Below are 23,330 nucleotides of genomic sequence, written 5' to 3' on the forward strand. Positions count from 1 at the left end.
GTGAACAAAAACGGTTCAGTGTAATGTATAATATGTGCCCTGGACCCCTCCACTCATTTTCCCACTCACTCAGTCTGCAACACTGAATGAACCTATGTCCTGGGCCGGCCACCGCACAAGATATGACTGGCTTCACTCACCCAGCCACTGCCACCACATGAATGGCAGCTTTGAGCTGCTCTGCTCGGTGCCCATCTGACCCCACAGCACCCCAATAATGAGAGGCGTTCCCACCAGCTCCCGGTACGGACTTGGAAGCTGGGGTGAAGTGACGCCATAGCAGCGCTTGTCACTGCTCGGTGTCAGTGTCCGGCATCTCTTAAACAAATAATAAGTACCCCACAGTTTTAGGGCTCCAGCCTAAATGAAGGTGAAGGAAGTTTCTTTCCTGTTTTAGCGGGTGTAGCCTTAACTTCCAAAGTGTTATCTATGTACTGTCTTCCCGCTAATCAAACACACTTTTGCCAAGTCCCCAGAGGTCAAATGGCAGCAAGATTGTCCCTGAGCTATACCTTATAAAGAGTAAAGTTCAAACTGTGTCAGTGATCAGTCAAAGGTCGCCTGCCCCCACACTCCCCGCCACTACAGCCTGCCCACGTCACACTGCCTGGGCCCAGCTCTATACATCAGGGGGCTTCTTCCAAATAGGCATCCAAGACCTTCAAAATTCTCCAGGACAAAGTGAAGTGTGTGTGTCTGTATAATCCTGATGATAGCTATATCTTAATCAAGATGAAGGTATAGATGTAACCAACCGTCCCACCAAATAAGAAACACAGAAACAATGTGAAAGAGAAAGCCGAGAGGTCAGAGCTCAGAGCCAAAATCTCACCCTTCCGCCTGCGGTGTCCCAGCCTCCCGAATGAGAGCTCTATTTCCTGTCTGCTAGTCTATTTAAAGAGACAGAACAAGCCACAGCTATCTCACCTCACCAGTTCCTCAGCTGGTCCTGTTTCCTCAGACTGGAAGCTTCTGTGTCCTCATCCCAATAGCTCTCAGCTGAACTGTGTTGCTCCAAAGCCTGAAAGCTTAACCAGCCAAATGCTTCTAGTTTCTGGTCCTCACGCCTTATATATCTTTTTGCTTTCTACCACCACTCCCTGGGATTAAAGGCTGGCTTTCTGGGATTAAAGGCGTGAGTCACCACCGACACACTCTTGCTATGGCTCTAATAGCTCTGACCCCCGGGCAACTGTATTTATTAACATACAATCAAAATCACATTTCAGTATAATTAGATTACCACCACATTTCCCCTTTTCTATTTTAATAAAAAGAAAAAAAAAGCAAAAGGTTATGACTAACAAAAGAAAAACTATATACAAAAGTACAATAACTATATACAATATATACAAATAATAAATACCTAAACAGGTATTGGACAAATTAGAGAAAATAATTCCATTATCTATCCTATTTGGGTAAATCCAAGATGTATCTAATGCACTTTCTATCCTAATTAATTTTCAACTATAAGTAACTAATCTTCAACCATAACTAACTAATCTTCAACTCCCTCAGAGACCCAAGAAGGAAATAATATTAGCTAACAAAAATAAAAAACAGGAAGTGCATGCAAGCAACTTCCAAAAAATTTGTGAGTTGACAGAAACAGCCAGCTGCCTGGACAGTCACCTGAGGTTTCTCCGCAGTGTTGGGGCATCATATTCAGCCTATAGGCTTAGTGTATCTGACAGACTCATTTGTGAAGTAGGATGTACACAAGGTCAACAGTTCAATCTCACATTGGGTGAGAGCAGTCCATGTACCAGAAACACCTGAATTCCACTAGTGTCCTGTCAAGATTCAGGATTTTAAATTCTGGAAATTGTTGACAGTTTTTAAATTCAGCTGTCCATTCTTCTTGGCTGTGTATATATGGCTTCACCTCAGCATCCCCTTCTTCTCCACATCCCTCTATTAAATGCCAGTCTACTTTTGAGAGGCATGAGCTTTCAGCTGCTGTTCCATTGTACAACAGAATCCATCGGCCCTCTGCCTGTTAAGCTGCCTTTGAAGAAAAGGGCACCGTACCTTTTCCGGATGCAAAGGCCACTTCAGGGACGAGGCCATATTGTCCTGGCCTCAGAAGATGCCTTTTGATAAAGCCATAACCACACTTGTTTTGACAAGAATCAGTAGTCCATTGTTTCGTGTTTTGTCTGTCCATTTTGTCCTGTTGATTCAAGGATACTTTGTTGTCCAGTGGCTAACTTTTGCCACAAGGAAAGTTGACTCCATATGCAGTTTCTTCAATGCCCATATTTTCTCTGAAGTAGATTAGTACTGCCAGGAGGTGACATGTCTCAAAAAAGAAAAATTTTCTAAGTTATTAAAACATTTTAAATGCCATATTCTGTAGATCTCTGAAGGGTTTGAAGATGACCTGTCTAAAACATCTCTGCTCAATTTATAAAACATATCTAATATGACTACAAGTTCTGTTGTAATGTCTAACTACTAACTTTCATTTCTTTATATCCTAGTAGTTGGTAATAATAACATTCAAGGATCAGAAATTTGTATTACATTGTTAAATGAATGGTATAAATACAATTAGAAATATACATATAGCATTTTCTAACAATATCAGTTTCAAATTTGTATACAATATAAAACAATTCAATCCAATGTAAAGTATTAGTAATTGTCTTTTTCTTTTCTTTTTTTTTTCTTTTTTTTTTTTAAACAAAAACCTTAAATCTAATCTCCTTTGCTTAGCCTTTTTCTTAACCCTTAACAATAACTTGTAACCAACCCCCCTAAATACTGAAAATTATCCCAGACCCAAAACCCATTAAAAGGACCAAAAAACCACCCACCCCACACCACCTCTTTGGGAATGTGGGCGACGTAGTCTTAAAATTGCTTCCGGCTGGGTATGGGCGAAGTTTTCTTTATCCTGAAAGAAAAATTTTAGGTTAATTGTCAAATTCTAGGAAAGGTAACTATATCCTTCATTATCCAGTCTGTGTGTTTCACCTGAGATAATGTCCCAATTCCTAACAGTTGAACGTTTACCTCCTGAAGAGGCCAAGTTGGATGCCAAAATTCTGGTGCAATTATGGTAACGTCCGCACCTGTGTCTACCAGACCAGACAACAAAACACCATTTATTTTTATCATTAATTTTGGTCTTTGTTCATTAATAGAAGTTTGCCAAAAAATTTTCTTTATGTTTTCTCCTGAATTTTCTATTCTCTCTGTTTCATCAACCTGACCAGCATGATTTATTCCAATAGGCATTTGGTTATTTAATCGCTCTCCAGAGCAGGCATTTCCTCTATAGCTGCAGGAAAGGTTTGAACTGGATTTGCACTGGGGGCCTGCGCGAGGCCCCTCTGGGAGTTTCCCGAAGACTGAGGCAAAGGATTACCCTGTCTGTCCTTTGTTGATCTACATTCGTTGGTCCAGTGTTTTCCCTTACCACACCTTCTGCATACTCCAGAAGGAAGGGGCATTCTGTTGCCCTTGTTCCTTGAATAAACATTGCTTCTGGGAATGACCTGTTTATAGTCCCTTTTAAAATGTCCTTGCTTTCCACACCCAAAACATCTAACATTCCTCAAACCTTTTGAAATTACTTCTCCTACCCACGTATCATCATGCTCATCAACCTCAACATTAATTGTTTCTCTAATCCAATCTTCCATAGGTGCAGATCTTGCCCTTAATGGCCTGATTATTCTTTTGCATGCTGCATTCGCATTCTCAAAGGCCAAAGATTCAATTATTGCCTTACCAGCTTCTGAATCCGAGACCATTCTCTTTACTGCTGAAGCCAGTCTTTGTAAAAAGTCTGTAAAAGACTCTTTTGGGCCTTGCCTCACCTTTGTAAATGACTCAGATTTTTTTCCTGGTTCCTCAACTCTGTCCCATGCATTCAAGGCTGCCATTCGACATAAAATTAGGGTTTGGCCATCATATAAACATTGTGTTTGTGCTGAAGCATATTGACCTTCTCCTTAAGCTGATCCTGGCAAACTTGTATTCCTTTATCCCTCCATTGTTTTTCTATATTTTTAGCCTCCTCCTTAAACCAAGTCAGAAATTGAAGTCTCTGGCTGGGTTCCAGAACACCTTGTGCGAGGTCCCGCCAGTCCTGTGGTATTATCCTATTATATGTTGACCAAGAGTTTAACATTTGCTTTACATATGGGGAATGCATGCCATAAGATACTATTGCCTCCTTAAACCTTTTTAAATCCAACATTTCAATTGGAGCCTAAGTATTTTGTGTAGCCATCATTTGACCAGGCATCTGCTGTACAGTTACAGGATAAATTAAGGGTGACTGTGTGAAAATAGGCTTTCTTTCTACAACCTTATGATCCCAATTTGAAACAACTTCACTGTTAATTGGATAAATTAAGGGTGACTGTGTGAAAACAGGCTTTCTTTCTACAACCTTATGATCTTCTAAAGCTGTTATCCTGGCACTTAAATTGACTATCTTTTTAAATAGTAAAATGAGAATAAGCATGGTGATAAACTGCATAATTCCCATAATATTAATCTTTTCATATAGTTGTTCCATTGTCAGACTGCCTAATATTTCGAACAAAAACCAATTTTCTTCCAATGTACACATAAAACCCATTTTTTTTAAAATGTGGAAAAAAATTCTTTTAAATAGTTTCCTTTATGACTTACCAAATCTGCGTAGAACAGTAGAAATCCCAGCGAATTAAATCTGCGTAGAACAGTAGAAATCCGAGGGGATATTCAAAACAGCCACCTAGTGTCCCAGGTGTAAATCCAAAGAGAGAGAGAGAGAAAGAGAGAGAGAGAGAGAGAGAGAGAGAGAGAGAGAGAGAGAGAGAGAGAGAGAGAGAGAGAGAGAGAGAGAGAGAAAGAGAGAACAAGAAAGCGTAGCTGGCTAAAGTTTAAATGCAGCCACGGCTTGTCAAGCAGTCAAGGCTTGGGTCTGACTTCCTTAAACTCTGACCACTTGCGTTGGCTTTACAGGCAGGGCCCTGTTCGGCAGGGCAGGTCTGAGTTGTTTGTAGCACCGGCTTTAAGCAAGCTGCTCACAGACCTAGGCCCGGGCTAGAAGCTCGGACTAGGTAACCGGCCGCCCGGTCTGCCGCCCTTGCGGGAAAGCGGACCTGCCGCCAAGCTAAGTGGTTTTTAATGGATTCTTGTCACGTTGGGCGCCAGATATAGATGTAACCAACCGTCCCACCAAATAAGAAACACAGAAACAATGCGAAAGAGAAAGCCGAGAGGTCAGAGCTCAGAGCCAAAATCTCACCCTTCCGCCTGCGGTGTCCCAGCCTCCCGAATGAGAGCTCTATTTCCTGTCTGCTAGTCTATTTAAAGAGACAGAACAAGCCACAGCTATCTCACCTCACCAGTTCCTCAGCTGGTCCTGTTTCCTCAGACTGGAAGCTTCTGTGTCCTCATCCCAATAGCTCTCAGCTGAACTGTGTTGCTCCAAAGCCTGAAAGCTTAACCAGCCAAATGCTTCTAGTTTCTGGTCCTCACGCCTTATATATCTTTTTGCTTTCTACCACCACTCCCTGGGATTAAAGGCTGGCTTTCTGGGATTAAAGGCGTGAGTCACCACCGACACACTCTTGCTATGGCTCTAATAGCTCTGACCCCCGGGCAACTGTATTTATTAACATACAATCAAAATCACATTTCAGTATAATTAGATTACCACCACATGAAGGTGTGTGTGTGTGTGTGTTTTGTTTGTTTGTTTGTTTTTTCAAGACGGGGTTTCTCTGTGTAGCTTTGCGCCTTTCCTGGAACTCACTTTGTAGACCAGGCTGGCCTTGAACTCACAGAGATCCGCCTGCCTCTGCCTCCCGAGTGCTGGGATTAAAGGCGTGCGCCACCACTGCCCAGCATGTATATGTGTGTGTGTGTGTGTGTGTGTGTGTGTGTGTGTGTGTGTGTGTGCTCGTGCGCGTGCGTGCGTGCATGCGTGCACAGTTGCCTGTAAAAACCAGCGGTCAGCCTTAGGTACCATTCCTCAGAAGCTGTCCTATCCACCTTGCTTTTGGAGACAGGGTCTCTCCCCGGAAACCAGGCTTCACTGGTTGAGCTAAGCTGGCCAAGCAGCCATCAAGCCCCCACCTCCCCCGTCTCCACCTCCCCAGTGCCAGGTCGACAAGCGCACACCCCTGTGCCTGGCTCTTTATGTCATTTCTGGGAAGTGAGCTCAGCTCCTCACGCTTGTGCCGCATCTCCCCAGCCCCGAGTGAAGTTCTTAGTTAGCTCATCCAGGCAGGAGCTGGGGAGGGGCCCCTCCTCGTGGCTGCCCGTGTTCTTGACTTTGAAGTTTCTCGTCTGCACGCTAGGGGGACTGCGGGAGCTGTGTCACCACGCCCGGATGCCCGCCCTGGAGCAAACCAAAGGTGATGATGAATCCCGACCTCTGGAGGTTTCATTCCATACAAGGGCAGACTCACTGGGGTGGTACGGCCACACACCCACCGTGTGTCTGATGTGCAGACCTCAGTCTTCCGGTGGGGGGGGGAGGGGCACCTGTGTAGGGGTCTGTCAGTGTGCTTCATATGTGTTCATATGCGTTCACATGCGTTCATATGCGTTCATATGCGTTCATATGCGTTCATATGTGTTCATATGCACGTTCTCAACCCGGGCAGCCTGTGGTTTGCTCCCTGTGTTATAAGAACTGTCTTGAAAATTCATGGAATTACAGATACCTAGAAGAGAGTAGAAAATTATTATAATGATAAAAATAGTGGATGCTGTTGGCTGTTGTGTGCTGGGAGATGTATCTATGATAAGAAATGAGTTTCAGAGAAAGAGGGCAATCAGACCAAGGCCACACCGCTGGTATGAAGCAAGCTATGACCAAATATCAGAAAACCATGTGGGGAAACAGCTAAGTCTTGAAGTCCATGGGTACGGGGACAGACTCCAGTAGTCTTTGCCAAGTCACATGACCTGCTGGTGTTGCCTCTCTAGAACAAAGTGAACTCACAGCTCTCTGTGTGGTCACCAGGAAAACACCACTTTCAAGTAGAGGTCCATCCAAGTGGTTGGCACAGAGTAGGTGCTCATGAAGTACTGTTTTTATTCCTTATCTAGAGCCAAGAACTGGGGCTGGGCTCCGTGGTAAAGTGTGAGTTTAGTCCTCACACAATAGTCAAGGCCTTTCTACTCTTAAAGCGTCTACAAAGACAAACCCTTACGGTCATGGGAAGGCTCAGCCAGCACAGGGCTTGCTTAAGAAGCTGAGGACCTGAGTTCAGTCCCCAGCACTCACACAAAATGCCAGAAGTGTAAGCTGGTACCTGTAATCCCAACGCCGGGAAATGGAGGCAGGAGGATCCCTAGGACTGACTGTACAGCCAGTAAATCAGTGAGCTCTAGATTCAGTGAGAGACCCAGTCTCAAAACATAGGATGGAGAGCAATAAGGAGGAAACCCACATCAACCTCTTCCCCACATACACACACATACACCACATACATACACATACACACGTGTCCCTCATACACACATACACACACACTTCCCATACACTCACACACATACACACATTACACACACACACACACACACTCATACACACACACACCCCTCACATACACACAGGTACACACACACATATACACACACATACACGACATACATACACACACTCATACACACACACACACACACACACACCCTCACAGACACACACACACCCCTCACATACACACAGGTACACACATACATATACATCCCTCATACACACATCCCCCACACACGTCACACACACACACGCACGCACGCACGCACGCACGCACACACACAGTGAATCTCACCCCTTCCTTGCTGAGGATATATATGATAGCACTCTGCCTCTCTCCACACTGTCTCCAAGCCATCATTTCATTCCAAACAGCTCCAAGGGTGAGAGATTCTGTTCAGGGCCCCAGTTCTGCCCCTCCCCCTTCACTCTCGCCTGCCCTGAAAATCTTCAACCTTGGTAGTGCCAAGACCCTCCACGGGGGGGGGGGGGGGGGGGGGGGGGGGGGGGGGGAGCCCCAGCAGCCCAGCCCGGCGAGGAAGGTGGCGACCATCCGCACAGCTCCTCTCTCCCTCTCTCCCTCTAGGGTGTGACGCAGAGCTGCCTCTACAACCCGCTGCCGTTCAGGAGGAGCCTGGAAGGCTGCCAGCAACTGTGCTCCCTGGTGATCCCGCTGCCCAGGTGCTGCAAAGGTTACTTCCTGCCGCACTGTCAGGGTGAGGGCGCCCCTTCTCCTTGCCGTTCTAACGGGGTACGGGCAGGCTGTGCTTTTAAAAGTACCCGGGTTCTACGGAGGCGGGGAGACGCCCCCCTCGTGATCCCCATGCCCCAACCCAGCTCTCTGAACAGCTGTGTGTCCGTCCCTCCTACCGTCTTCAGAGTTAGCTTTACTGAGGTCCTACTGTGCATCTGCCTTCGTGTTTAAAACCAGACGACAGCCGGCCCGACGGCACAGCCTGGAATCCCAGCTAGTTAGGAGGCTGAAGCAGGGTGACCACAAGTCCAGGGCCAGGCTGAATTACAAAGTAAGTACATGCAAGGACAGCCTGGGCAACTTACACCCTGACTCAAAATAAAAAGAAGGCTTGGGAAACGGTTCCTTAGTAGAGCACATGGCCAGCATGTATCAGGCTTCATTTCCAGGACTGCAGAAAGTAATAAATAATAGTAATAGTAATAAAATTAGAATAGGACCTTTTCCCTGGTGATTTAAAATACATGCTGTATTATTTATTGCTGGTTTCCATGCAGTGTCCATAATGTTGGGAAGTATGTCCGTATAAATACTTGGACATGATCCTTTCTTGAACAGTGATGTACTGATTTTGTGGGCCAAGTCTGCAGTTACAGGGTGTCTCTTTGTCAAAGGGAGTTTGATCTCAATTTGGATATAACCTTGATATAACTTCTAGTGACTTCAGCAGCGATGCTTAACCAAGGCCTACAAGGCACACCCCATCTGCGGGACTTTGCTCTAGGTAGGCACACTGTTGAAGGCTCACATGGACCAGATCACAACCCACTGCCAGCCCCTGTAATAGCTGGGAAATAGACACTTGGGAAAAGAAAGAAGTAAGCCCAAGGTCCCGGACTCCAGCAGCCACGATGTTCTTCCTGCCGCGTGTACCCCACTCATGGTCTATACTGTAGACCACCCTGCAAACTCTATGGGCACACGCTGGGCTGAGTCCGGTCACCAGCTCCCAGCCTCCGTCACTGAAACACGGAGCACCACTACTAAAAGACCATTAGAAACGGTTAAATTTGTTTATCCCTGCGGATTTTTAAGTACAAGGCCCTGGGTTTGGTTCCCAGCACAGCATTGGAGGTGTGGGGACACACATAACCCCAGCACTCAGGAGGTGGAGGCAGGGGCATCAAAAGTACAAGTTCAAGGCCAGCCTGGGATGCATAAGACTTTGTCAAACAAATAAAAACCAGTATTCTCAGATTACGCCATCTGATCCTCTCAGTAATCATGTGGTACAGGTCAGGCTGGCATGATGTCATCGCCATCACCACCATTGGGTGCTAGAAAAGGCTCAGAGCAGGTTCATGACTTGGCCCAGGCCTACTCAAAGCCAGGTCTTCTGACCAGCATTACAGCGTACATTTCAGCCCACGGCCCTGCCGAGGCAGCATCCAATCAGACGCATGAGACTCAGGTCCCAGGCGCTGGTGGCTGGCCGGGCAGGTGCCCTGACACCCAGGGCCATGGGAAGATGTCAGAACAGACAGTGTTTACAGCCGCGCTGCCCTGCCCTGGTCTGGGAGTCTGTGGGGTCACTGCTGTTTCATTTTCTTCCAGCCTGCCCTGGAGGACCAGATACGCCATGTAATAACCGGGGTGTATGCCGGGATATGTACTCGATCACAGGACAGTGCCAATGCAACACGGGATTCAACGGGACCGCCTGCGAGCTGTGCTGGCCGGGGAGATTCGGGCCTGACTGTCAGCGTATGTGGCTGCTTGCTTGTGTTAGCCTGTTTGTAGCTGTACGCTCCCTGTCCTCATCCACGCCACCCACGTGACCCGGGAGGAGTCGCTTTCCATTTCTCTCATCTGCCTGCTCTGTATGCTTTTCTCTCCTTGTACGTAGTCCTAGTATCCAACCCTTGAGAGAGCCTCACGTCTGCAATTGAAACTGGCAGTCCCTAAAGCCGCCAAAGAGCCTCCCCCACTCACTGAGTCGTTACACACACACACACACTCACACACACACACACACACACACACACACACACACACACACACACGGCGACTACAGGCATTTCTCACGTGCCTATCATGCGGCAGGCATGCACAGTTCTGCATTTAATCCTTAGCACGACCTTTGAGGTGGGAACTGATGATGAAGAAACTGAGGTGGGAAGAGATGATGAGCGGTGCACTTGGAATTGTCCTAAGGTTCAGGGGAACAGAGGTTAGAGGGGTGTGGGGACAGCATCCCAGCCCTCGACAGAGAATGCAGAGAAACAGAAAGAGTCCTAAAAGCCGTGCGGGTGTGTAAGCAGGTAACAGACCTGAGCAAAGGGACTCCCACACAGAGAACCGGGGCTGCTAGGAATGCGGGCAGACAGATCTGCCGGGGATGCTGTGTCTTCACTTAGGCACAGGGCCACTGAGCACTCAGAATCTGAACTGAACAAGTTTTCACTCGAGTTCGTTACCATTCAAGTGGCCTGTGTCACAGGGGGCCACTGTACTCACGCACAAATCAATGGCTTTCCTGGAGGAAAGCAAATGCAGAGGTCGAGTGGGCCTGACCTGCAGGGAAGAGCAGGAGTAGGTGAGGCCGGGGAGGGCAGCAGGCCATGAGGCCTGCAGGTCACCGGGAGCACACAGGAAGTTCTGGACCGGAGAAAATGACTCGGCATCTCTTCTAAGTGTGCCGGGCAAGGCGGCCGGTGGAACTGTTGTGAACAGATTGAAAGGACGGCTCTCACCGCCCTGTGGAGCACACACTGCAGGGCAAGTGTAGAGACAGGCCACCCACTCCACCCCCACCCCACCCCACCCCCGGGGAGGCGGCAGCAGCCTTGGAGGCTGGGGCTGATGGTGGTGATGTGGGCCATACTGAAGTGGTAAGCGGAATTTGTGCGAGGCTTTCAATTTTCTTCTTAACTAGATTTCCCAAGCAAGAAGCCACCAGTGAAGCTATCACACCCATCTGTCCTGTGACATGCCCCATAGCCACTAACCACTGGGCACTCCCGATTTCTCTTACAGCCTGTGGCTGCTCAGAGCACGGACAGTGTGACGAGGGAATCACAGGCTCTGGGCAGTGCTTCTGTGAGCCCGGGTGGACAGGCCGCTTCTGCGACACTCTCACAGGTCTGTTGGGGGGGGGGGGTGGCCAGCCACGGGCCATCCTTGGCTACGGGGGACCCTAGGGAGGGGGTGCAAGTGAGACTGGGATCTGAGCGGAAGCTGAGAAAGTGACAGCATGGGCGTTCCCACTCCACCTGTGGGCGTCCCCACTTCACCTGTGGGCATTCCCGCTTCACCTGTAAACAGTGGTTTGTACCGTGGCCTGGCCCCCGGGAGGTCGGTGGGTCAGAAGGAAACCTGGTGAAAGGATTTTACTCAGACCTAAAAACTGTGCAGTGAGGATGCCTCCCTATGGTGGCACTCGGGCCCAGATGCCTGGTGCCAGAAGTCAAGTGGTGTCAGGACACCTTGGTCTTTGGAGTCCTGAGCCCAGGACATGGTCCCTGATCCACTACTTCCTGCGTGAATGGCCTTGGCCAGCTCATACGTACTGCACACTGTGCAAGAGAGGGATGGCTGGGGTACCCCTAAGTTCCTGGTGTTCGTATCTGCCATATCAAACGCAGTCACTTCCGTTATTATTGTGGTTACCGTCACCATCATAATCTTGGTCCATGCTTTTTTGTTTTCAGAAACCCAAGTCTGTGTGTTCTAAAAGGCCTAAGATGTGAAGGCCAAATTGTTCTGCCTAAATTAATGACATTTCCTCCTCCCCAAAGTTAGAAGGGCATCACTAGGCTCTTAGATGGGTTCCAACAGAATGGCTGACCTTGGCTTCCATCCCTGCCTACCCACCTAAACACCCCTCAGCTTCAGGCTGCCATGCACGAGGCTGCCATGCACGCCCACCACAGCCCCATCCACTCACCAACGTTCCAGACTTCTCCCCAGCTCAGCAGTGCCCTTGGAAGACAGTGAAACTTCTCTTCCAATTCAGCCGCCTCCGCCTGGTAGCCCATGTTCTTAGGGCAGCAGAGTCTAGTGGCCAGGTTCCTCCCTGCTTGCACGTTTGGAGGCAACCTCTGCCTTATCATCTGAACTGCTTAGCATCTCAGACTCTCCAAGGTGGGAGGGTCCTCAGCTAATCACCCCCATCTTCCTGCCATTTATGACATCTGAAAAGAGTCGTGGGAAACTGCGGCGGCGGAGGCGAGGCGGACGGCGCCACGGGCACGGGGTGAAAGGTCGCCTCTTTCTCTGCAGTTGTGTTTCCGGTGTGCATCCCTCCTTGTTCTGTGCATGCCACGTGTACAGAGAACAACACGTGTGTGTGTAACCTGAATTACGAAGGTGATGGAATCAAGTGCACTGGTGAGTCCTCCCCTCATACTCCGGGAGCGGCGGCGGGCACTGGAGGGGGGCGGGGTGGGGTCACTGGCTGGGCTCCACTCTGCCTCTTCTGCTTTCTGCTTGCGTCTCTGCCACAGTGCCTGTCCTCTTTAGGACTCAGTCTCATTAATAGTTTGCTCACAGCTGCCCTGTCTACCTCCCAAGCCATGGTTTTAAATTTTTAAATTGCTTTGCAAAACAAGGTGTCCTGTTTTTTATAGTGTTTTTCTAATTCAACAAGTAGTCAGTCTTGCTTCAAAAATCCAGAAGCTGATGACAGCGTTAAGATGAAAAGTTAAGACTAAAGACATTCCATATCCTCTGCCCCCCCCCCCCGCTGCCCTGTCAGTGAGCATGAACCCAGAGCCTTTCAAATGCAAGGCGCACACTCTGCCACTGATTCCCACCCAGCGTCCACACTGCCAGTCCACAGGGGCTTAGATGTGTGCTTGGCACAGAGTCTCAGGCGAAGTAAGTGAGTGTTTACTCTGTCTTGTCTGACAGTTTGGAGGGAGCTTCAGAGCTAGCACACTAGACTGTAGGATGGAGAAGGGAAAAGGAGGAGGCAGAGCTCCATCCCAAAAGCTGCTAAAAATCAGATCTTCTCCCATCCAGTTGGCTGGTGCCCATCATCTGTCATACCTAGCTGCAAGAGAGCTGGGAAATGCCACCATTTTGTTAGACAAGCCATAACACACTCCCCCGACAACTCTGTTTACCACAGGAGAAGGAAGCAGGGTGGTGGTGAGCATCTCAGGCACCTGTCTTTTCTGAAGTTTTCTGAGTAAAGACTCACACAGAGAAATATGCTTCATAAATAACAGATCTTGCCACGCCTGCCCTTTTGTAGCCTCCTGCAAGGCATTCCAGAAGGGTCCATACTCAACAATGGTAGCAAAGGCCCAGCTCCCTCACTCGACCCTGCTGTCCAAGGGGAGACTCTTGCATCTCAGGTTCATGCCCTCAGAGTCTCAAGTGACTCCAGTGACTCTGAGCGTAAGTGCAAGCAAAAGAAATACAGCAGCTTCCCAGCTCCTCCCACAGCTCCAGATAGACGAATACTGGCCTGAAATCTGGCAGTTGTGAAAACAGAGGCCATAAATGCAAATCCAACACAGAGAGGCCATGTAGCTGAAATTTTCCTGCCGGCAGTCGGGACAAATCTCTCCCACTAGCGTCCCCCAAGTAAACACACAGAGGCTTATATTAATTAAAACTGTATGGCCTAAAGGCTCAGGCTTCTTACTAGCTAGAATTACATCTTAAATTAACCCATCTTTATAAATCTATACCTTGCCACGTGGCTTACCGGTATCTTTACATCTTGCTTCTCCTGGCAGTGGCTGGCAGCGTCTCCTGACTCAGCTTTCCTGTTCCCAGAATTCTCCTCTCTCTCTTTGTCCCGCCTATACTTCCTGCCTGGCTACAGGCCAATCAGCACTGTATTTATTAACCAATCAGAACAACACATTCTCAGCATACAGAGTGATACCCGCAGCAAGGCCACACCAACCTGGGTTCAGGTCCCAGCTCTGCACACGCTACCTGCTTTACCTGGTCAGGCAGGCAAGCTCTCTGAGACTGACCCTTAGAACAGGGTTGGAGAGTCTGTCTCACAAGGTGTGCCTTACTGTACTAACCTTGTACCTACACACACACACACACACACACACACACACACACACACACACACACACACTGTTCTAGTTTGCTTTTCTGTTGCTGCTATAAAACACTCAGACCAAAGACACCTCAGGTAGGAAAGAGTTTCTTTGGGTTACATTTTGAGGCCACAATCTATCACTGAAGGAAATCTGTAGTTGGTTGTTTTTACTCTTTGCTCTTTGCTCTTCTGGGCGACCTGCCACCCAGCTCCCAAATAAATCACATGGAGGCTTATTCTTTCTTATGAATGCCCGGCCTTAGCTTGGCTTATTTCTTGCCAGCTTTTCTTAAATTATCCCATCTACTTATTGCCTCTGGGCTTTTACCTTTCTCTATTTCTGTATATCTTTTCTTTCCTTCTTATTTCTTGTCTGACTCTGTAGCTGGGTGGCTGGCCCCTTATTTTCTCACTCTTTGATCTTGCTTCCCAGATTTCTCCTCCTATTTATTCTCTGTGCCTGCCAGCCCTGCCTATCCTCTCTCTGCCCAGCTCTTGGCTGGCTGTTCAGCTCTTTGTAAGACCATCAGGTGTTTTAGACAGGCAAAGTAACACAGAGTTAAAAAATGCAACATAAAAGAATGCAACACATCTTTGCATCATCAAAACAAATGTTCCACAGCATGAACAAATGTGGCACATCTAAAATAATATTCCACAACAGAAATCAGCACAGGAACTCAAGTGGGACTGAAGCAGAACCGTGGAGGAGTGTTATCTCACTCACTGGCTTTGATCAACCAGCTTTCTCATCCAGCCCAGACCCCCCTGCCTAGGGGTGGAGCCACCCGTAGTGGGCTAGGGTGGGCCCTACTGTATTCATCATCAATCAAGACAATCTCTCACAGACATGGTCATGGGTCAGTCAGATCTGGATCTGAACAATCACTCAACTGAGACTCCCTCAAACGAGTCTAGGCTGTGTCAAGTTAACCAGAAACACACACTCATGAGAGAGAGAGAGAGAAAGAGAGAGAGAGAGAGAGAGAGAGAGAGAGAGAGAGAGAGAGAGAGAGAGAGAGGAGAGAGAGAGGGAGGAAGGGAGGGAGGGTGGGAGGGAAAGAAACACTAACATAAAAAAACCCCGTTTTATTCTGAAAATTATTATCAAAGCTGCCCTGTGAGTATGTGACAAGCCTGTCAGGGTGTCACAGGAACATGAATCGTATGCAAGCCAGCAGAGAGCTCAGAGACCAGGGAGACCAAAGGCATGGACACGTGAGGACTTGTTCGCCTCCTTGCCACTCACAGTCAAGGCTGGCTGCCCCCAGACAGTGGCGCATGCAGCCCTCTGCTCTTTCCCTTGCAGTTGTGGATTTCTGCAAACAGAACAATGGGGGCTGTGCAAAGACCGCCAAGTGCTCCCAGAAGGGCACGCAAGTCTCCTGCAGCTGCCAGCGGGGCTACCAGGGGGACGGCCACAGCTGCACAGAGGTGGACCCCTGCGCGGACGGCGTCAACGGAGGGTGTCATGAGCATGCCACCTGCAGGATGACCGGCCCAGTAAGTCCCACCTCCCTGGAGACAGACATTTGGGATTGCAGCTCTTGGGGCCCGGCCCAGTCTGGCATCCTCCTCCCTGGCCTCTGTCTCCCCTCTGGCCTCTGCTACACTAGCTCCCCACCTTCGTCCATCCGTCCGCTTCTAGTCAAAGTCGGTGCCGATGCAACTTTGTATCCTCAGCAGCAAAGGACGTTAGGGTCGGATTCGGTGAAATCCACGTAAGTTCTGTTGTTTAGTTGATAGGACTACACCAGGGTCAGTCTGTAGCCTCCCTCCAGCTAGAGGGGATGCGCCCATTAAGGGAAGCTGGGAGGCTATGGAGTGGTGGTTCTCAGCCTGTGGATCATGATCCCTTTGGGGAGTCACATATCAGATCTCCTGCATACCAAATATTTACAGTTCATAACAGCGGCAAGATTACAGCTGTAAGTAGCAACAAAATAATTTTATGGTTGGGGGTGACCACAACATGAGGGACTCTGTTATAACAAAGGGTCTCAGCGTTAGGAAGGTTGAGAACAGCTGCCATAGAGGGTCTTCTCTGCTTCCTTCCCAACTTTCACATAAGTCTACCATGATTTCAGATCTAAAGTTCATTAAAACAAAAGGCTGGGGCGGGAGAGATGGCTCAGAGGTTAAGAGCCCTGGCTGCTCTTTCAGAGGTTCAATTCCCAGCAACCACATGGTGGCTCACAACCATCTGTAGTGAGATCTGGCGCCCTCTTCTGGCATGAAGGTGTACATGCAGGCAGCTTACTGTACACATAATAAAAATTAAAAAAAAAAAAAAAACAGAAAGCTGACAGTAAATGGCATAATGGTGACACTTGCTGGAGTCTTTTAGGAACTGAGTCAGTGCCCCATTTCCCTGTCGGGAAGAGCAGCTGGTGGGACCCGATGCCCATGACCAGTTACAAACAGAGATTCAGAGTGAGGCAGCCTCTGAGACCCAGCTCTGAGCATCTGTGGCTGGAGACTGACCGCTCAGTGTCTCCGTTTCCCCTCGGGGAGTGGGCCTGAGAACAGAGACATCACAGGGTTTGTAAGACTGGATGAGGTCACTCTCTGATTGGACCCAGTGGTCACAAGCAACAACCATGAACTATGGCAGGTGCCAGGGATATGGGGGGGAGGGGAGACTGCTTCCCTGCACAAGTAGAGAAAAGGGTGGCACTTAGTACCAGTCACGGCCCTGGCACAGAGTGGGAAAGGCCACCAGCAGAGATGGGGCCCGTGTGTTGGGACAGCGGTCAAGAGCTGCTTCCTGCAGGGTGTTTTGGAGGGAGGGCCCCTCTGAGAAAGCAGTATTGATGCTGAGAAGGATGGCAGTCTTTGGCCATGAGCCTGCACAGAACAAGACAGCATTCATTCTGCTTGCGCGGGGCAGCATGTCGGTCTTTCTGAACTGCTTCTGCGCTGCATGGGTGCCTCGGCGGGCACTTGGAATCCTGGGGGCTTTTCCACCTTTCTCCGCCCTCTCTCCTCAGGGCAAGCACAAGTGTGAATGTAAGAGTCACTATGTGGGGGACGGACTGGACTGTGAGCCCCAACAGCTACCCCTGGACCGCTGCTTACAGGACAATGGACAGTGCCACCCAGATGCCAGCTGTATGGACCTTCACTTCCAGGGTCAGTGTGGCTGGGGCCCTGGCCCAACGCACCTTTCTCTTCGGGCTTGGGTGAGGGGTGTGTGCAGGGGAAAGAAGAAAAACAAAACAGAAACTAAAGAATCCATACATTATCCCGACCCGCTGAGGCAGGAGAGTCAATTCACAAAGGACCTTGAAGGCTAGAACTGGGAGGGGCTCAAAGGACCTTCCCAGTGTTTTCTCCTTTCCCATGTTGCTTAGCGAGCGCCTCACAGCCATTGGCTGGAGTCAAATCTGGAAGAGCAGCTTAGAGTGGTCAATAATGAAGAGCAGCCATGTCTTCACAGCTCTTCACTTCTCACACAGTGGCTGGCGTATACCACATGCACGTCAGAGGATGATCTGAACGGTGTATAATAAACTCACAGGTTATAAAACCCGCAGTAGAAAGTAGAAAAGCCACAGTGCAGAGGCCCAGAGGGTGGGGCATGTTGAAACCCTACAGGAAAATCACAAAGAGCCCAGTTCAGAGCCAAGCAGAGAAGAACTTCAGTGATTTCAAAAGTGACCCAAGTTACTGTGCATTGTGTCCTTCGGTATTGACTGGAGATCCCTGCATGTTTGGCTCTCATTTGCAGCAAGGTCAACTTAGAGAGTTTTTGTTGTTTAGTTGTTGTTTTTTTTTCATATCTCAATAGCAACTATTGATTTAATACTTGTCCTACACCAAACCCTGAGGCATGCCTCAGATCCCTCCCAGAACAAGAGGAAGGAAGTATAAGCAGAGAAAATGCAGTGACGTGGAAGACAGGATGTTCCCGCAGGAAGAGAGCCAGGACTGTGGGGAAACTTAAGAGGATAAGGGGGACCACAGTAAAACAGAAGACACACTTTTACCCTGTGTTCCTGCAGCTACAATCAAGGAGCCAGGCTGGAAAGCTGAGAGTAGGGGACTCAGAAGTGCTGCGTCTGCAATGCCCACATCCACAGCAGTAAGGGTTTCTGTGGGTAGATGAACAAATGCAGCACACCCATGCAGCGGGGCAGCATTCACCCGCAAAGCATCAGAAATTCCAATAGATGCTACGGCGTGGGCTCTCTAGCCTTGGCATATGACATTAATGACATAAGCCGGACATAAAAAGACAGTCATTCTATGAGTCAACCATCGGAGAAACCTAAAACAGGTAGACTCGTGGGGAGAAGGAATAGAAGAGGGACCCCCACAGGACAGAGGAGGGGAGAACGGGAAGTGACTCTGTTGGAATTACGGAAATGAACTGTAAATGGATAGCAGTGATGCTCACCCAACAAAGTACATGTGTTTACAAGTTGTAAGAGATTATCAAAACAGCCAATTTTATGTTATAAAATTGTATCACAACGAATCTTCTTTTAAAAACAGAGCAGTGGGTATTGATAATACACGCCTTTCATCCCAGCACTCAGGAGGCAGAGGTAGAGAGATTTCTGTGAGTTCGAGGTCAGCCAGGTCTGTGTAGAAACTTCCAGGCCAGGCAGGACTACATAATGAGACCCTGTCTCAAAAAAAAAAAAAAAAAGGCAACAAAAACAAAAATGAACACTTTTTTTTTTTTTCCAGATAGAGCAGTCTATCTAGGTGAGATGAGAGATATTTTCCAGGCATGTGCAGTAGTGGCCTGGGCCTGACCCAACAAATGTCTGCCTTGGTCAAACCCGGAGAACATGGGGGAGGCAGGGTGCTTAGAGAAACAATGGACAGTGAGAGGATTGAGTATTCTAGGTCAGGGGAGATGGCTGAGGGAGTCACCGCTGGTCCATGTGTGTGCAGTACCTACAGAGGCCAGGAGAGGGCGTTGGATCCCTGGGCCTGGAGTTGCAGACCGCTGTGAGCTGTTGTGTGGGCACTGCTCTGAACGAGCGGCCTGTGCTCTCAGCTGCTAGGCCGTCTCCCCGTTAGAAAGAATAAATACGTCAACTGATGTGCTTCAACTTAACTTGAAGGGGAGTGGCCTCCCCGGGGTAGCCTGTGCTACAGTTGGGAGAAGCGGCTTCCCAGAGCATCCTGGGCTACAGACGTCGAAGTCCTTCTAAGTCTTTCGCTTCAATCCCAAGCGGGCTGACCACGTAATTCCCCTCCTCTTCTAGACACGACTGTCGGGGTTTTCCATCTGCGCTCCCCACTGGGCCAGTACAAACTGACCTTTGACAAAGCCAAAGAGGCCTGTGCCAACGAGGCTGCGTCCATGGCCACCTACAAGCAGCTCTCCTATGCCCAGAAGGTGGGTGCCCAGTTAAGCAGATACTTCAGGCAGAGCCTGAGGGAGGGTGTGCAGGCAGCCTCCCCGGAAGCCGGAGGAAGCTCAGAGGGTGGCTGGCCTCAAGCCCGTGCAGGCGGTTGGCCTCAAGCCCACGCAGGAGACTCCTGCCGCAATGGTGAGAACTCCCCATGTCCAAGTCCGGCATCCTCCGTGTGTCCAGTGCTGTGCAGGGTGTCGTGTTGGCATCCTGACCACGTCCCTGGAGGTTGGATGTCCTTCCGTGTTACACCTAGGGAAACACGCTCAGAAAGGTTCACTATAGTATCCGATGTCACCCGGCGGTAGTACATCCAGGAGGCAGAGGGAAGTGCTAACGTCGCAGCTGGATGCCAGTAAGGCTGGGAACCACAGCCTAGGCAGGGTCTCCTTGAACCCAGAAACAGCCAGGGTCCTGTGGGGACTTCAGGCTCCACCCCAGCAGCGAGGAATGGCGCTCTCTGGTCAGGCGGTGACCTCAGCCTCTAGCACCAAGAAGCTGCCTGCTGGTGATTCTCAAAAGCAACAGGGGGAAAAGAGCCCAGGGATCTGATTTTAGGACCTTCCTCCAACCTCCAACACAACCAGAGCGTGCTGCCTTTGTCCAGACCTTCCCAAGGACCAAAGCCCTTGATGCCAGGGTCGGACTTCTGACGGGTCTCGATCTTTTTGTTGTGATCAAACCACTGAAGCCTGAAGTCCTGGTGTGTCTGTACAGGAGTAACGGTAGTGCGTGCGTGCGTGCGTGCGTACAGGACTAAGGTAGTGTGTGTATCTGTGCAGGACTATAGTAGTGTGTGTGTCTGTACAGAACTATGATAGTGTGTGTATCTGTACAGGACTATGGTAGTATGTGTGTGTACAGGACTATGGTAGTGTATGTATCTGTACAGGACTATGGTAGTGTGTGTGTCTGTACAGGACTATGGTAGTGTGTGTGTCTATACAGGACTATGGTAGTGTGTGTATCTATACAGGACTATGGTAGTGTGTGTATCTATACAGAACTATGGTAGTGTGTGTGTCTGTACAGGACTATGGTAGTGTGTGTGTCTGTACAGGACTATGGTAGTGTGTGTATCTATACAGAACTATGGTAGTGTGTGTGTCTGTACAGGACTATGGTAGTGTGTGTATCTATACAGAACTATGGTAGTGTGTGTATCTATACAGGACTATGGTAGTGTGTGTGTCTGTACAGGACTATGGTAGTGTGTGTGTCTGTACAGGACTATGATAGTGTGTGTATCTATACAGGACTATGGTAGTGTGTGTATCTATACAGGACTATGATAGTATGTGTGTACAGGACTATGGTAGTATGTGTGTATCTATACAGGACTATGGTAGTATGTATTTATACAGGACTGTGGTAGAGTGCAGAAGGAACTCATCTTGGATTATTGAGAGACTTGGGATCAACTGAGTATGTCTGAATCTTCTAGGTACTGGCTGTATGACTTTGAGCATTTCATACATAAGTACCATGTTACATCATTCCCACCCCTTCTCCACGGCACCACCTCGTCTATGTCCCCCCACTCCTCTTTAATTAATACACACGCGTGCGCACACACACATACACATGCACACACGCACACACACACACACACACACGCGCGCACACAAACACACGCACACATACACACATGCGCGCACACACACATGCACACGCACACACACACACCCTGCTGAGTCCACCGAGTATTGCTCATAGGTATATTTGTTTAGGGCTCACCACACGGGACTGGAAAACTTGCCAGCGATCTCATCCCTGGAGAAAACCGATTCTTCCTCTCTCAGAACACTTAGCTATCTCTCAGCAGACGTCCTGGTCCTCTGGCTCTTTCATCTTTCTGCCCCTCCTCCCTAAGTCTGAGGTATAAGAATTGTGTTGTAGATGTACCAGATGGTGCTGGGCACCCCACCACGTGTTGTCTGAATTTTCATTTACAGACATCTGCTGTCAAAGAAGTTTCTTTAATGAGGAGTGAGAGCTATACTCATCTATGAGTGTAATAAGTATTTAGAGTATAGTTAGAAATTATACTGGCTTAGAAAAGGGCTGTAGTAGTTAGTATACATGACGTCAGCAGCCACAGGTAGCTGGCGAGGTTTTCGGCACCAGCCAGCGAATCCCCTCCTACTGAGCAGGCCTTGAGTCCAGCTGGACAGCTGCTGGTCGCCTCCAAGATGAAAGTGTCGTCGTGGCTCCTTTGGGAATATTTTGCCGTGCTGTTTTGGTTTGTAAGCTTTATAGCTGGGTAGGACTACTGAGTGCTTCTCTCCCTTGGCACCTGGCATCGCACCTTCCGATACTGGAAGGGCTAGTCCTCAGGAAGGAGGTCTCCAAGTAGGTTCCAGCTTGATGCTTCCAAGTCCTGTGTCCAAAGTGTATGGTGTCTTCAGCAACAGGGTCTTACCTGCAGGTTCTGGGAGACGACCAAGAGCAACGACAAAAGCCTATATTGTCTGGGAATATCTAAATCTTCTGGACTCCATCGCTCATCAGCTGGAGAAGGGTTTCTCCATGCCTGGCACTGGGGGTTTTGTTAGATGATCTACGGTTCTTGGGGCAAAAACCATCACCCAATGCCTCAGTCATCAGAACCATCTGATAAGGACTTTAAAATTACAGCCACACAGGGTGATGGTGGTAATGATGAATTAGAATTAGAATTCCATCATCAGTTAGAGTTTTGTTCATTCATAAGCAGAAGAATTTGCCCTGGGGTAAATGGCTGGTGGTCAGTTCCTTCTCAAGAGAAAAGTGAGCGTGAAAGGCCTGGACACCTAGAGAAAGAAAGAGCATCAGGCCATTCATCCAATGGCCTGATGGACAAAGTTTAGTGACCTACTATAGTCCAGACACGGGAGTACAACAGACTCCGTAGATTCGCAGTCTGGGTAGGGATCAGAATTACCCAAATGATTCCACAGCAAACAAGACAGTGTAACTAACCCAGTCATTGCCCTGTCTCTGCAGGCCAGCTATCACCTCTGCTCGGCTGGCTGGCTGGAGAGTGGCCGGGTTGCCTACCCCACGACCTATGCCTCTCAGAAGTGTGGTTCAAACGTTGTTGGGATAGTGGACTACGGAATCAGGCCCAACAAGAGTGAAATGTGGGACGTCTTCTGTTACCGGATGAAAGGTCATTGTCCCATCCACTACAGGCTCCAGGCCAGACCGCCCTGAGCACCTCTGCCTGGCCAGCCAATCCCCAAGAGTGAGCAGGGTGGCCCAGGCCTCGCCTCACTGGGCGTGGCCCCTGTGCCTCTCCTTTCCAGATGTGAACTGCACCTGCAAGGCAGGCTATGTGGGAGATGGCTTCTCGTGCAATGGGAACCTGCTTCAAGTCCTCATGTCCTTATCCTCGCTCAGGAACTTCCTGACGGTACGTGTCCTGTCTGGCTGGCTCTGCTCCAGCAGGGAGGCTTGCCTGCAAGCAGCTAATGAAGAAGTGAGGCTGTGAAGGAAGCCAGAGGCTCACAGCTGAGATTGAGAGCTTGGACCCTCATGAGAGCAGGGGAGGTTCCGTGAGCACAGCAGCCTCATGGGGTGGTTGGGATCTTTGAATGACTCGAAACTTTGACACTGTAAGCCCATGGAAGCTTACACAGGTATTGCCTGTGTTTGCATCTAAAGCAGTTTCAGACACTGATCAAACAAAAAAAATAGCATGGCTATTTCTTATAT

At 48.9% G+C, this 23,330-nt stretch overlaps 1 protein-coding gene across 2 annotated transcripts in view; it reads left to right on the forward strand.

Annotated features, from left to right (window-relative positions):
• The window catches only part of Stab2 (stabilin 2), a 180,034-nt gene that overhangs the window by 145,607 nt on the left and 11,097 nt on the right, over positions 1–23,330 (forward strand). For both annotated transcript variants that reach the window (XM_028880322.2, XM_037196864.1), the window contains exons 54-63: positions 6,312–6,368; positions 8,085–8,214; positions 9,807–9,956; positions 11,229–11,333; positions 12,474–12,581; positions 15,572–15,765; positions 17,253–17,394; positions 19,485–19,618; positions 22,620–22,785; positions 22,922–23,028. In XM_028880322.2, coding sequence (XP_028736155.1) covers positions 6,312–6,368; positions 8,085–8,214; positions 9,807–9,956; positions 11,229–11,333; positions 12,474–12,581; positions 15,572–15,765; positions 17,253–17,394; positions 19,485–19,618; positions 22,620–22,785; positions 22,922–23,028 — 1,293 coding nt within the window. The remainder of the gene's footprint in view (positions 1–6,311; positions 6,369–8,084; positions 8,215–9,806; positions 9,957–11,228; positions 11,334–12,473; positions 12,582–15,571; positions 15,766–17,252; positions 17,395–19,484; positions 19,619–22,619; positions 22,786–22,921; positions 23,029–23,330) is intronic.

Source organism: Peromyscus leucopus, chromosome 18, assembly GCF_004664715.2.
Source record: "Peromyscus leucopus breed LL Stock chromosome 18, UCI_PerLeu_2.1, whole genome shotgun sequence".
NCBI classification, from domain to species: domain Eukaryota; kingdom Metazoa; phylum Chordata; class Mammalia; order Rodentia; family Cricetidae; genus Peromyscus; species Peromyscus leucopus.